Consider the following 16,163-nt stretch of genomic DNA (forward strand, 5'->3'; position numbering starts at 1 on the left):
CTCTTTCTCTATCTGCAGAAACAAAGTCCCTTTGGGTGACTGGCAGCGTGACTCTCCACTGATGTTTTTTTGTGAGCAAATGCCCTTAGTGGTAACAAACGAACAGAACTGGTTAATCAGTGAGGAGTAACATGAGCTGGTGGAATAGGGATGTATTTGAGGGAGAAGCCAAAGAAATTGGGATACACGTAATCAGAAACGGCTGATAAGACTACAAGCTGTGTTAGTTCCTTCCTACAGAGACTTAAGTAGACGTTACCTCAGTGTCACCTAAGTAAAGCAATTTCTAGGATCAGAGAATCAGTTTCAGATATTCTTTATCTTTCTAGTATCTCCTTACTCCTTTAAGAATTAAATAAAACCCATGCCCTGGTCTCTGAAATCATGTTTGAGAATATTAAAATGTCCAAATCGAGAGCTGATTTGGGATTTTGTGGCTCCCTTCTGCAGAGGTGGTTTCAAACGTCAACATCCAGCCTGCCTGTTGCTTGATACAAGCAACTTGGAGAAACGCACCAGACCCCACAAAATGACAAAAGCACACTTCACCTTGAACGTCTGCTCACTGATGAAAGAGCTGGAAGAAGTCATGCACCTCAGCTTTTGACTGCAAGGCAACATGGTCAGTGTTCTCAAAGGAATTCAGATGTCAGCTTTCCATGGATTTCATATATTTTTGAAATAGGCTGCTCTTTGTCACTCTGCACGTCAGCTCCCCAGGGGGAACAGTCATTTCCCTACCTCGCAGCTGTGATAAGCAGAGATGTACCTGCTAATGTCCCCAGAGCCACAGCTGGGGATGCTGAGGGAAGAGGACAGCAAAGGTCAGACTGATGTGCTGTTCCCAACCACCATTACCTAAAGACACTCACTTTGTTTTGCCTTTTTTATTATTTTTCATGTTATTTATTCATTCAGATGGAAGAGAGCTGCTGCCATCAAGCCAGTCACCAACATCTACATCTCTCTGGCTCCCAATCAGTCAGCATCCTCCCTACAACGTCACTGGCTTGTGCTTCTCCCATACCACTGGCAGAGACTACCTGGACCAATGTTCTGAGCCAACACAGCATTTTTAGGTTCTTAAAACAATAAGATTAAAGATTGGATGCCTTCAGAAGTCCTGGCTTCTCATCAGTCATACACACACACACATACACACACACACACACACACACACACACACACTCATACACCAGCATATACATGTCCTGATTGATGAGAAATGCGAAGAACTAATTAGCGTTTCTGAATGTCCACCAAGATACCCCAAGGCAGTCTACTTTTTAAAATAGTGCTGAAATCCTCAAATCATGAAACGTTAATGTTTCCAAAAGGAAACAGCCTGAGATGTTTGAGGTGGTTGGGGTTATTTAGCCTGGAGAAGGGAAGGCTCTGTGCAGCCTTTCAATACTGAAAGGACATAAGGAAAAAGGAGAGATGCTTGTTAGCAGGGTCTGTAGTGATAGGACAAGGAATAACTGTTGTGAATTAAAAGAGGAGAAACTTTTTATATAAGGAAGAAATTCTTCCCTGTGAGGGTGGTAAGGCCCTGGCACAGGGTGCCCAGAGAAACTGGGGCTGCCCCTGGATCCCTGGCAGAGTTCATGGCCAGGTTGGATGGGGCTTTGGGCACTCTGGGCTAGTGGAGGGTATTCCTGCCCATGGCAGGGTATGGGAACTAGATGATCTTTAAAGGTCCCTTCCAACCCAGATCAGTCTAGGCTTCTATAAAATAGAAGATATTCACACCCTGGTTACTTTGGGAAATTTTAGGTAAAATAAAAAGTCTTCTGAAGTTGACATACAGAAAGCCAAAAGTGAAAAAGTTCACATCTGTCCTTTTTTTTTTCCTTAAAGGTAAGTACCAGATGGCAGAATAGGTTCAAGAAGAATTATAGATTTTTTTTAATGTTTTAAGTTACTTCTACCTTATAAGTAAAAAAAAAAAAGAAAAAAAGAAACAAAGCCAAACAATGGCTTGTAATATCTCCAATGCAAAATTAAAAGCCCTACAGTATGCCTGCATATTTATATACATATTTATTTCCAGCTGTCACTTGAAAGTGTAGTTGGACTTTTTCCTGGAAGTGTAAAAATAATATTATGGACATTATTACCTTTCTGGAATGAACGGAACTTTAGATAAAGAATAGCCTACTGTATCTTCAAAAAGTACCATGTTTCTTATGTGCCATGTGCATTCTATTTGCAATTTACATGGGGATTTGTAACAGCGGTGCTGCTCCCTGGGTGTTACTTACTTTGGATGGACTTCTCTAAGGCTGAGTTTACACAGCTGTGGAAGGAAAACCTAGCCACAATCAATTAAAGAGTGCAACACAAATCCTTTGGACAGCATTCTCAGCCTGTCCTGCTGTTGAGACAGCTACTATTCTCTGAGAATGAGTGCTCTAACTGTATTAAACTTAGTCCTAACCAAAATAAGCTTTTGCTAATTTTCACCATTTAAGGAACATAAAGACCTGCCTTTGTCATTTAAAGTTTAAGCTGACTAAGCCTCATAGAAACAGAACATTAAGGAACTAAAGCAATTAAATCCATTTACAGAGGTCAGAAGAGTCTCTGGGTTTTAGACATGATGGGCTTGCATGGTCTGTGCTTCTTATTCATGTGAACTTTCAGATTATGGGTTGATAGGTGGCATAATAAGTCACCTTTGTTTTCCTCCCGATAGCAGAGTGATGCTGAGCTGATCCCAGGAGGTCACCAGTGTGCTGGCATTACCTGCACTTCTGATTACTGAACAACTAGAATAAGCACGCAAATGAGACCCCTGACGCCCTGTCTTTGTGTGGGACATATTTATTACCAACCTGTTGAATCCTACAGACAAAGAAGGCCTCAGGGAATGGAGTACGACTACAAGCCGATGCAAAAGACACCGAGAAAGAAAAAAAGGATAAATAAGCAGGCAGCTGAAGAGCCTAAAGTCTAACTAACTCACCAGCACATCAATAATGCAATAATGTCGTCAACCCACTGTGGACCCTGAACAAAGCTTTTTCTGTTGTTCGGCTAATTAGTGAAAAAGAAAGAGATTAAGGTCTTTAATCTCACTTGCTTTCTCTTTCCTCCCTCTTTTTACCTGGAGGGCGTGCATGTATGTGTACATATATATTCCCTAAACAAACAAAGAAGTACATACATTATGATGCTGAAAACATGAAGTGAATTGTGATTTTGGATTTATTTCTTTAAAAAGGGTCAGCTTCATGATTTCAGATTACTGCAACTGCCAGTAGTCAGAAGTGTGTGTTACAGGGTGGGAGGGGAGGGGGGAATCTGAACAGAAGATATGAATTTTAAGCAGTTTCCTGAATGAATACAGCAGGGTATTTTCCCCTGCTCTCCTTAGGATGACAATTCAGAGGAGATAACCTTCTCTTTTGAAAAACCCTGAAGGGAAAGTTTGTTTTTACCATAATAAATGACACAAAAGAAAAGAGGAGGGAAGCTGGGAAAAGGGGGACACACGCGACACAAATTAAATGTCAAACTTTCTCTCCTCACTTGGAGATAACAGCATACTAGGAAACCTTCTTAGAAGCTTAATATAAATGGAGTTAAGCTGTTGCCAGCTGCAGTAAACCTCTCTCTCACCTTTCTTTCTCTCTTTCAAGATATCTTTGAATGCCTTCTCCTTTGTTATAAATCAGACCTGCGAGCAATTATCACTCAAGCCGGATGGCAGGGGCCTGAGTGGTCACTGCTATTCCACTGCTGTAATCTGCACTTCATCAGGTTACACTACCCTTGATGAAATTCCACATTTCTTTGCCAATGAGTGTTACCTCTGTATTTATGACTCATTGTCTTTGCAGCAGAGAGCTGTGAATCTCCTTCCTCTTCCTGAAATTTATTTAAGCAGCCTGGTCCTTCCAACGGCGCTGAGCAACCCCAGCTCCCTTTCAGGGAGTCTCGGAGTATCCCAGAAGCACCGGATTGCGCTGCTGCCTCAAATACTTACCCTGAGAGCATCTCTCAACACCTCTGAGAGAGATGCAAATGCAGACACCCTTCTCCAGCCTCTGAGGCCGAGCACAGGGTGCTGATGACATGGTCACAACCCACAAAGGAACTCCTGGGTCTCAGCATTCCCTTTCCATCCACGCTCCTGTTCAGCGACAGGTTTCTGACAGCAGTGGGAGCCTCACAGCCGCTCTCAGCTGCAGGGATCGGCAGCGGTTCGAGCCCACCTGGCCTCCCTCCCCTCAGCCCTGCACCCCACCAGCCCCCCGGGCTGCACCTTCCCACCCTCACAGAGAAAAGGGGGTCATTTGGTAGAGGTTCCTTTCAGCCAAGAAAGAAAAGAAAAAAAAGAAAAAGTCCCAAACAAACCCCAAATCTCCTCACCACCACCCCTCTCCACCCCCCCAAGAAAAAAAAGAGAAGGCTCCAAACTTCAGCTCACGAAGTTTCTGAGCTGTGTCCAGGTATCACTGTGGGCACCTCATCCCTCACCACAGCTACCCAGCAGCATGCACAGCATCACCACAAACCTCTTCACACCCTTTATGAGGTATCGCTCCCCTCCTCCCCGCACCTTCTGTCCCCTTCCCCGACTCACTTTCCCCATCTCAACCAAAATCCCGAAGCCGACCCGAACGGGCACATCCTCACCCCCAGCCAAGCTCCGTCCTTACGCGCGGCTACCAGACGAGCGGGAAAAGTAGGTAGAGAGATAAAGTCACTCACCGCTAGCGCCGGCACAGAGGTTCCCAGAGCCACTTTTAACTAAGAAGGAATTAGGGACAAACTCTTCCTCAGAGTCAGAGTCCGCGGCCGGCTGGGCCGCGCCGTTGCCCAGCAACCGCCCGGGGCCCTCATTGGCCGGCGGCGAGAGGGGAGGGGAGGGGGACTGCTCGGGGGGGGTGGAGGAGGCGGACGAACAACGCAGGGGAGGACCTGCGGGCCACAAACACAGACACAGAGAAGGGACACACACACACACAAAAAAAAAAAAAAGAGAGAGAGAAAAGAAAGAAAATAAACATTTAAAACCAAAGCGAAACACAAAAAATTACATTAAAAGACAGACAGAGAGACAAAAAAGTTGAGCCGGGGCACAAGGGAAAGACGGTGTGTGTGTCCCCACCCCGCTCCCCCCCGCCCCACCGTCCCCCCACGGTCCCCCTCAGGCCTGTGGCTGACTGCACGTATCTGCCCGCCGGCTGCTCTGAGGAGATGGCTGCCCTGTCCCGAGAGTGGTGGCTGTCCCTTCAACCCCTTACCCTCACGGGTTTTTAAGGTGTTGGCACCCGAGGGAGCTCCCAGAGGTGCTTCGTGCCAAAACATGGGCGCGAGCTCCAGGCCAAGTGTCGATGCCGGGCTGTGTGGTACTAAAAGCAGGTTGGTTTTATTTTTCTTCTTTCCTTGGCGTAGTGTGAGGTAAATTATTTCAGATTTCACCAGAAAAAAAGGGGGAGTCCATTTGGGGGTTTGGGTTTAAACAATCCCTTACCGAATTTGTAAGGGAAACAGCCCGAAACCTTCCTCAGGCCGGCAGAAGAGAGCTGGGTATAGCAACGTGGTGGTGAATCATGTCAGCGAACTGACGCCGGGCAGGAGCGAAACTCGGTGCAGGCAGGGTTTCATCGATTAAACAACCACAAACGCAGCAGATTAAGTTCTTAGATAATATTTTCATATCAAGTGGCGCCTGATCAAGGGAGGGCTTCTACTGACAGCAAGGGAAATTGGATCAGGTACGAGGAGGTTAAGGAGATCCAATTTGAGGAGCGTACTGTTAAATAATAAATGATTATCAATCGGGGTTGATGCCAGTCAGATTTTTGAACAAAACTGGGGAATCAGAAACCCCTAACTGGTGAAAAAGCTGTCAGGCAAACGCAGAGGTCAGATACGTGCAGTACATCAATAAAAACAGGGTGAACATGAACACAGACATACAATAGGTTAAAGTACAGGACAGTGCATTTAAACATGAGCTTTTCCCCTTGCTACTTTAAATAAGTACTGCTTTTTGGTAAGTACTTGCTGCTTTTGAAAATCATAGTGATTAATCTCCCACATTTTCCCAAATTCAAAATGTTTGTAAAAATCCTTCAAAACCAAAAACTAACAGCACAAGAAAACTAGCAAACTTCAGAAACAACCTGTTGCTAACAGAACACACTTTGCACACAACATAGCACATGACATAGCTGCACAGTGCTGTTTATTAAACACAACATGAACACTTTAGGAAAAGGACACAAACCCAAAGCATTGAAGTTGGTTTAACATTTAAATCCCCCAAAGCTGGTTCTGCTAGAGTTTCTTTTCACCTTGGTCATCAGCTGTTCTCATGATAAGCCCTTGGATGTCACCTCCCCGGCATATGCAGATCTTATAATTTGCACAATATAAGCAGAGTAGAAATGGGGGAGTCAGAGGCAAAGCCTGGGAACCTGGGAGAATATAGGACTGTACCTGTGCTCAGAGACACTGTGGTCACCCAAAGGAGAAGACAGCCTTGGTAGAGAGCTTGCACTTTCCTGCATGAGCTGCAAGCGTGGCATGCAGACCCACTGCAGAAGTTGTGAGCCCTGTGTGTTTTGTTACACTCAGCAGTGGAGATGTCTGTGTCTCACTCACCATCCAGACACAGAAGTTCCTTCTTTAGGAATGCAGCTTTTAAGGAATCTGCAGCCCACTTCACACTCCCTGACCTTTTTTACAGTGCCAAGGCTATAACCTTCCCATTGTGTTAACTACCCATGGGAGCTGGAGAGACACAGCAAGAAAGAGAGCATGTGCAAGTGGTTGAGTGCTGCTTTCCCTCTCACACACCCTGACATGCAAGTGGAGATTCAGCTCAGATGTTCTCTTGAAGGAGCAAGGTCTACTCTGCGTCATCCTCTTTGCTGTATTGGAGAGTTGATGAGCCCTGTCACATTATAAAGTTTAAATTATGACTTTGATTTGCTATGCATTTGTTACAAAATAGGATAATACTGTGCAGTGAGAGCCTAAATTCCAGCATGACGGATGATTGAAATGGGAAAAAAAATGTTAAACCTATGTTCTCCTATGTTGTTTTCAGTGTATTTTGTAACTGGAAGACACATTTTTCCAGACATTGAGAGAGACAAACTATATTAAGGAAACTATTTCAAACCTCTGACTCCTTTACCCAAATACCAGTAAAAATGCATGAAAAGTAGGTTAACAATGTGACTACTCCAACAACAACAACAACAAAGTTGTGTGGTAAATGCCAGTATACCACCAGTGCTCTCCCTCTGTTTTGGTCACACAGGACACTTGGCCTATCTATACATGAAGTCTGCAGTCCGGATATAAAGATGAGTTGAATTTGGAATAATTTTTTTGTCAGCCCACATCAGAAACTGTCTGCCATTTCCAAATGGCTGCAGGTTGGGTTTCTTGGTATGGGCTTTCACCATCTTGAAGTATTGCAGTTTTGGCAAGTATAAAAGGAAAAACCTGAACAAAACCCCAAACATCTCTAATGGAAACTTTGGATTTTAATCAACTGCACCATTGCAGAGTGTGTATGACACATTCCCATGGGCTTTCACGGTCATTGCATGCACTTCCAGCCATACATGAGCTGACCTTTACAAGGTCAGGGTCCCTAGGAATTGCTCACACTCACCGCTGTACTGAAGGCTGTGTGTGTGGCTATGAAGGGCACTGGTACATACCACTATGTTTCCCGGGAAATTCCTTTTTGGGCACTCTATATTGGGGATGGATGAGATACTCCAGGAGGATGGATGCTCTGGATGGAAGGTGTGCATTGGTCAGCCAGTTAAAACGCGTGGGTAGCAAAGTGGTACTTTCCTTTTTAACCTGTCAGCAAGTCTGTAGGACAAGGGTGACTTAAGTTGTGGGTCCTTTAAGAGAGTTGCCTGCTCTTCTCTGCTTGGACAGAAAACCAAGAATTAAACCTGACCTTTTCACAAAAAAATAAACCGAGAGAGATGAAAGATACAAGTCCCTATCCTTCTTTGACAAGTATCTCACTGAATTTACTGTGACTACAGGTCCAAGTAAAACAAGCAGGATTCGGCCCATAAACTTTCATTCCAGCTGCCAGAGCAAAATTTCTAATTGATTAGTATGAAATGAATTCGCAGCAATACTGGGTTGCTATGGAACCTGAGCAAGTAGGCCAAGTCACTTTGCGGGTATGTGCTGCTTCTCCTTCAAAAATACAAAACAGAAGGACTAGATAACACATTCATTATGCATACTCTTGCAATTTGAAAGCTAACTCAAAGAAAAACAAAACGGATTCCAAGCATGGGCCCCTTGGCATCAATTTGTAACAATCTCATATATCCGCTCGCAGTGAGCAGTCAAAATTATGTTCTTTGGACTTGAGGCAGGAATAATACAAGTTGAATGTCTCTGTATGAATGATACGTTACTTGCACATATTCGGAGGAAAACAGAACATAAACTTCTATTTTATCTGTGTGCCAGTATTTCAGATTAAGATTAAAAAAAATCAGGGGAAGATATGTTACGGTCTCTGGTAGATTTATGAAAGTACTTAGGAAACACAAACTTTGGAAATAGGTTAACACAAAGAATCTGTTTCCCAACTTAACTAAGGAACTCTGCAAAATTCAGACAACCGTTTTAAATTTAGGGAAGAGGCAGACCAGAGCAGACCCTAAATAGTTAGGGGAAAGTAACAAAAACAATAAACATGCCTTCAGTTTATGCTACACATTTGGCTGTAATATTTCAGAATACTGTGTGTTTCTAGAATTACTCTGTCTCTTGTAGTATTTGGCTTTTGGAGATCAAGAGCTGATTTAAAACGGGTGTATTCACACTAGTGTGAATAGAGGGGCTGCCAGAAATACAGAACACTCAAGGAGATACTTTGAAATGAAGGACAGTAAATTGTTTCATAGACTATATTCAGTGGATTATACTCATATGTTCACAATTTCTCCGAAAAAAGGTGAAAAAGAACGGATATACAAATGCTGACTTTTCACAGAACCAATACCACAAGGCAATGGGATTTAATGGTGTTGAGTATACCCAGAAGGGTATTATCTGCAGTCAGTAAATCATCCATATCAGCTTTCTTTTTTCCCATAGCACCTTCTTCTATGAAGCTTCAACCAAGAATCTTTAAGGGCTTTACAAGCTTTGAGTGTGTAACTTTTGAAATACTGTTAGGATCTCTCAGGATCTGTTCTCAGATTGACTGATAGAATTAGATTGTTTGGGGAGAAGATTTATGCTTCAGACAGGTGAGGAAACTGAGGCACGGAGAAGTGAAATAATCTGCTTCAAAATGCTGTTGTTTCCTCTATCTGACAGAGTTGGGCTTGTTAAGCCTGGAGAAGAGAAGGCTCCAGGGGACCTTATAGAGGCTTTCCAGTCCCTGAAAGGTGTCTATAAGAAAGCTAGGGAAGAACTGTTCCCAAGGGCATGGAGCAGTATGACAAGGAGTAATGCTTTTAAACTCAAAAAGGAGAGATTTAGGTGGGATATTAGGAAAAAGTTCTTCAGTGTGAGGGTGGTGGATCACTGATACAGGTTGCTCAGAGAGGTGGTGGAGGCCCCATCACTGGACATTCGAGGTCAGGCTTGATGGGGTTCTGAGTGACCTGATCTAGTGAAGATGTCCCTGCTCACTGCAGGGGGGTTGCACTAGGTGGCCTTTATAGGTCCATTCTAACCTAACACATTCTATCATTCTACAATTCTGTGATCTCTAGCTACTGAAATAGTCTGCAAGTCTGTCACACTCAAAATACCTTCAATCAGCAGACTTCCCACCATAAAGGAAGGATGCGTGGTGGGCAGTGCTATCATCACAGTTAACACAATACAGCAAGTAGAGTGGTTCTCAAGTAAGAACTTCTGAATTCAGCTATGCCACCAAAGATGCCTAGCCTTTCTACAACCTTAAAATATGAAAGATTCTACCAGTGGTAATCACCATTCCAAACAAAGGACATCACAATACAGCTTTAAAATTAGGGCATGAGTAGGCACTGTGGGTTTGTAGGAAGGCTGTGTAAATGATAGTGGGATGTATTCTGTAGCGTGCTGGCTGGGTTTATTATCCTGTCAAAAGAAAGAGAGTGTAAACAGATGCACTCCTTTTTTTGTCTTCCCCTCACTTAGCGCAGTGGTCCTGAGTGATTTTTATTGACATCGAAACTAAATCTTATTGATCTATATTAAAGCTGTAGTTAGTCTTGCACTGGAGAAAGCCATGACCTACTTACACAATGGAAATGCCTAGGTACCCCCGTCTGATAAATTAATTAATAAATAAATCCAGATCTCCAGCAACTTCATCACACACCTTATCTGATTGACTAAAACCCCACAAGCATGAAGCAGTACCACAGGGCTGAAATATTTTTAGGTGAAAGAGCCTTATTTGAAAGGTGACAGAGTGGGAACCAGGCCACCCCCACGCGGATCTCTGAGAAGGACCACTGAAAAGTGGGATGTGAGGGAAGGGCAATGTCCTGCCTGCTTACAGCCTTCAGTTCTCCACAAAATGTAAAAGGCAGTGATTTGCTTCACGAGTATTTCAGGGCATCTGAGATCTCTCTGGGTTGAGGAGGGGAGTGGGACAATATCTGGCATTTTGCTTTTCAAGGTGAAGGGTATTATTTGAAGACGAGCCCTGATTATGGTAAGAGACTGCTGTCTTAGCACCAAGGAGCTTTGCTCCCTCAGAGATGGAGAGAGAAGGAATATTCCTAAGGAATGAACAGGCGTATCTTGCCTGGTCTTTGGACAGCTTAAAACACTTCTGGAAAAAGAGCAAGTTGAACTAGCTGTCTGGCAAAGCATGTCTGTGAATCATAGGAGTAAAGAATTGTTCTGCAGATTTATTGCTGTTCTTTAACAATAGGTGGTCACAACATTCTTAGTTCAACAGGGAATATATATCTTGTGTTTAGAATTGATTAAAAAAGCAGTCTTGGAAAACTACGCTTAGTTATTTATATTTCCTGAATTTCCACCTGCACTTATGTTTATTTTATTTAATTTAATTTTGTGTGTTTGATTTATAGCTACGGAGCCAGAGGGGAGAATAAATGAAATAAAGGGGACAAGTGAATATCATCTTAACAAGAAAAACCTGGGCAGCTGCCATGTCACCAAAATTAAGAAATGACTAGTTGGGCCTCAAAAATAAGAAATGATCATATGTCCCATATGAAGACTGGCATATTGGGAAAAAGAGGCCATGCAAGGTTAAGAAGGAATGAATAAATTCACTTGGACTGAAGTGGAGTATGAAGAACATATGCTACATGGACTTCACCAGCCTTGGGGGTGATTTGTGTTACTCTCCCAAATTGTGTTATTTCCCTCCCCTGTGCTGTGAAGAGATGCAATGGTTTCCTTTGTCCGTTTGCCAGGATGGCGTATTTTCTATCAAAGGTCACAACATCGCTGTCAGTGGGAACATGTTTGTTTGTACAGGACAGACCTTCCTCTGAGTGGAGAATGTCTTGAATGGCTGTGACCCTAGGAGGGGCGATGGGCTACTGGGGTCTGTACAGCTTTACCCCAATTCCATGCCTGTTATCTGCTTCTGTCCCAGCACGGATCATGGACTGAGCATTCAGGCCTTAACATGGTTATTCCCCAAGTGAAGCAGAAGGTAGAAAAGGACAAGAAATAACCCAGACCTCAGATCTCCTTTCCCCCAGCTCCTGAGGTTACTAACCTGACCCAAAACAGCAGAAAACAATTATCCATTGAGCAAGATGGAGAGGAGCAGGGGGGAAATTGTTCCCTTCTGAACTGCAGCTCCTCCGGGGCTTGGGGTGCTGTGGAGCAGCACAGCCACACTTACATTTTTTTTTGCCAACACGAGAAAATAATACGGCAGATTTTCAGAAAATTACACGGGCAATTGCCTGAGCCGGATACTCGGCTCGCTCATTTGTAGGCACAACAGTAGAAACAGATTGTGCAAGTTAGCTACATGATTTTCTGAAACATCAGTCTCCAAAGGCTGAGATTGTGCTGTTATTCAAAAGCACAAACAGGTAATGTAATCTCCAAATACATGGGAGATTGCTTGTATCTCTTTCAAAATCAAAGAAGTAAGGATCAAGAAGGAAAGACTCTCTTCTGATAGAGGCAATATAAACAAACCTAATCACCACAGAATATTTATACCGTTCCTTGTGAAATATTTACACAAGTAATTCACATAATCTAGAATTTTAAGGAAAATGCAAGCCCCTAATTACGGATCAGCATTACAAAAGCTTGTGCAGCTTTACTCGAACCTAACTTGTATAAAAGAATAATGTAATCAGTAGGAAGGCTGATGAGCTGCCTGTGAAATGGCCCCTCTCAATCTGACACTAATGCTCTATCTGATCCAAACCACGCAATACAAAGTATGAAGTTCTCTGCAAGTGATTACATGCAAATCTTCTAAAAGGTCCATTTTTCCTTTATTTGAACACCACACTGTAGGCTTTGTCGAAATTGCTTTCTCTAAGCTCAAAGCTAACAAAAAAACTCTGCACTAGCCTTGCAAAACTTTTCCTGATACGCTTGGCCAAGGCAAAGCACCCTTCCATATTCCTGTTACTCAAAGCAGGGAAGAGTTTCTACCCACAGGCCATTGCAAGACCTTTTCACCTGCTCCAGCAAATAACATTTACACAAATATCTTGCAGGGCCATTTACATTAATTTTCTACAATTAACTTCTGAAGTAATGCCAGAGGACTCAAAACTGCCGAACACTAGAAACCAACCAAAACATGACATTAGATCTTGCTGACCAGGGAGCAAACCCAGCTAATCCTTCACCAAAAAATCCACAAGTTCAATTTGTGATCGACAATACGCTTTGGAACCTTCCTGTCCTGTGGGGATGGGTTTTACATACACTGTATGTAAAACAATATATGGTGAGGCAAACTGTGTTGTTAAGGAATAAAACGTGTATTCCCCTCTGTTAGTCTTATCTTCCAGCAGCCACTTATCCTGTCTGCAATCCGGGTTCGAGTGTCTTATTTCTCTTCATTGATTATACCGGGAGCCTTGGGTGATCCTAACTCACATTTCATAAGTGAAAGTGGCATGAACCCTGGGCTTAATGTCTAGAACCTGCCTGAAGATAAGGCAATCTCACCAAGATGGTTTTGGCAGTGATAGTACAATTTGTTCCGTCATGCCTAAGGCCCCATCATATGCACAGACTTAACACTTCCCTTCCAAGCTCATGGACAAAGGTGCTGTGTAGGAGTGGTGGAAGCAGAGACTAAACACATAGGCAGCTGGAGATAAAAGTTTCAGTGAAGGAGAACTTCGAAGCAATGATATTTTATGCTCCTCCTGGGAAGAAACAGTCTGCCTGAGTAAGTACAGTCCAATGAAAACATACGGTTGCAGATCTCCGGAGCATGACAAAAGGGTATCAGAGTTATCCTGCAGTGAGAATCCAACCTGTCTAAGCTCTCCAGGGAGGAAGCTGGGGGTGAGAAGAATGTTGCCTGAATAAAGAGGGTGTATCTGTTCCTATTTTTGTTAAACTGTTGGCTTTGGGTTTCTGCACTGCATAAAGCCAAAGAAAGTACTTGTTGTGCCTCTTACACTTACTGGGACAATTTCCTCCTGATCCCACTCTTTATCCCCATTAGGGTTGGATACTTGCATCCCTAAAATTGTATGGAAGTAATTTTCCAGTGACTTTTATTTCTTATATACTATCCAGTCTCCCTTAATTTTGGGAAGACTTTTTTTTCCAGTGTAGGATTTCAAACAAGGCAGACAGCCTTCCTTCAACATTTAAGAGTCATGGTTCAGAAGACCGTTCTATTTCTTCAGCTGAGAAAAGAGATCAAGGCAATCTAGTGCTAAAAGACTCTTTTTACGAGGACTTCTAAAGGGATCTAATTAAGAAGAAAGGTTATTCTCCATAGCAGTGTCTTTGAGCTAACCCTGGGGCTTGAAAACGGTGGAAAGGGTGAGGCTCCTGCAGAAGAGGAAAGCCGGATGGCTGCCCCAGAATGATGCTAAGCCTAGCTGATGTGCTCTAGACACAAGCAACAGGGCAAGGTGTCCTGCCAAAGGGGCTGCACTCCATGCCAGCACCTCTGCACAGCTCTGTCCTGTGGATGTGCCAGCCTGCTGGACCTCCAAGTCTGTCTTTCTGCACCCAGATTGATGGTGGGTTTAATTCCTTTCCCTTTGACTGAGAGGGTCATTACCTTCTGAGTAACCTGGGGAAGAACTCCTCAGAACTGTCTGATCTGATCCGATCCTTGTGTGTTGGACTGTCACTTGACATCTACCCCAAGCTCCCCCATGAATGCATTTAATAGTTGTACACACACTGTTTTGGGCACAACTCATTAAAAATCATGCCTCTTCTATGTGTTCCAGTAATTTTGGTCTTTTTTTGCCTATTTAATCTGCAGGATTTTCAATACATGGACTGCTTCTCCTTGTGTGCATGTGAAGATAGCAAAACAGCGGGACCTTGATCTTGTGTTTGGCCATTAGGTGTTCTTGCAATGCAAGCTGTAATAGTAGGGAGGCTGTTTGTGCTCAAGTAGCTGTAATCATTGTAGAGGAGAGCTGTTCACAATGTTCTGCAGGCAGTGAGAGGCTGAGAGTGTCCCTTTTACTACAAACTGAAGGCAGGACAAGTGCTGTGTTTCCAGGGAGGTCGAAGTTAAGACCACATGCTTACTGAAAAACCTCCAAAGAAGGTGTGCAGCCCTCTTTGCTACAATCCAAAGTTTCTCCTTCTAAACATGCACTTCAGCTTCCTTTTTTCCAGAAAACTTTCTGAATTCTTGCTAAGGCAAAGAGGCCAAATATAACTATGCTTCTGTAGGTGATGGTCTTCTCTACTGGGAAAAATTGCTAGTTACTGGTTTTGCCCAAGTAGGTAATGCAGGAATATGACAATATTATGCTAGAAAGAAATGGTGTTTGGCCAAACATTCTGATTTTCTTTATTTACATTCCAGACCTTGAACCACATTAGCAAGTAAAGAGCAGCAAGAAAAAAGAAAATCAGTAGAGACAAAATTTCAGGTTATAGAATGGTATTTCCAGTACGAAAATGGGAACAATTATTTTTTCTCCAAAATTACTGTATGTCTTTCTACAGACAGCAAGCCTACTTGCAAATGCAGTAGCAAGAATACAGAAAACTTCAGAGATGTAACTGATGTTATTGTTTATTTCTCCAAACCCTTGATTAAGATCTTTAAAGATGTGATTTGTATACCTTAATCATTGCTGACTACGAGAAAAAAAAAACTACCTTGACTTTTGTTCATTTCCCTGCTCAGTGAAAAACGTGGTTTTCAAGTCATTGCAGAAAGCTCCAAAGTAAGAGAAAATTTCTGATATAAAGAAGGTAATGATAAATCAAAACAAGTAAAAGATACATGAGGATTATTTGTTAAAAAAATAAAATCTCTGTAGTTTGGAGAAGGATTCACAGCAGTGTGGGCTATAAGTAGTATAGCTAAAGGAAAAGTATACTCATGGTCTCATTCACTTTAACAATCTCTCTGTGTTTCATTACTCAACCTCTGTCTTTTTTTTGAGGGAGAGTTGAAAGAATTGATTATCTTTAAAAAAAAGACATTTTAGAAAGATGAGAGCAGTATTAGAGAAGAATTCACCATGTGGAAATATGGCACCTGAACCCATGTGAAAATGAGCTACAGGCTTTGCCAGAACAGAACCGACTACTTGCTGGTCCACCTGATTCACCATCCTTTCCCCATCACTAGCTAATTTCGGCCGAGCAGCGCTCTCATGAAACAATTAATTAGACCTTATGGCATCGGGAGAAATGACGTAATAATCACTTATGCAATAAAGAAAGATGACCAGTAGCCTTTTTTTTTCTGATTGTTGAAGCAGTATGTGCTATGTGTACAACTGATAGGTCATTATTTTTCTCAAAGGTGTTTGCCCCAAACTAACATGTAACAGGTACTTTCACATACTAGCGATGAAAATTCCCTACTTTCCTTTTATTAAATGCAGTGGTTTGGATGGTGATAAAATGCTAACAGGGCAGAGCATTCTTAAGTTTTGGATGACAAAAAGCCCTTGTTGGTTATCAGGTCCATCTCTGATGGGGGTTATTCACTATAGCATAGAACTCACTTCTGCACC

General features: G+C 42.8%; 1 protein-coding gene across 3 annotated transcripts in view; it reads right to left on the minus strand.

Annotated features, from left to right (window-relative positions):
• TENM4 (teneurin transmembrane protein 4) overlaps positions 1–16,163 on the minus strand; it is a gene marked incomplete at its 3' end in the record, with an annotated part of 366,880 nt that overhangs the window by 270,150 nt on the left and 80,567 nt on the right. For 2 of the 3 annotated variants that reach the window (XM_084264044.1, XM_084264043.1), the window contains exon 3: positions 4,720–4,929. The exons of the other annotated variant lie outside the window; for it this stretch is intronic. In XM_084264044.1, coding sequence (XP_084120170.1) covers positions 4,720–4,929 — 210 coding nt within the window. The remainder of the gene's footprint in view (positions 1–4,719; positions 4,930–16,163) is intronic. 3 annotated transcript variants of the gene reach the window in all.

This window comes from Gallinula chloropus, assembly GCF_964237585.1.
Source record: "Gallinula chloropus genome assembly, chromosome: 1".
Classification (NCBI taxonomy): Eukaryota; Metazoa; Chordata; class Aves; order Gruiformes; family Rallidae; genus Gallinula; species Gallinula chloropus.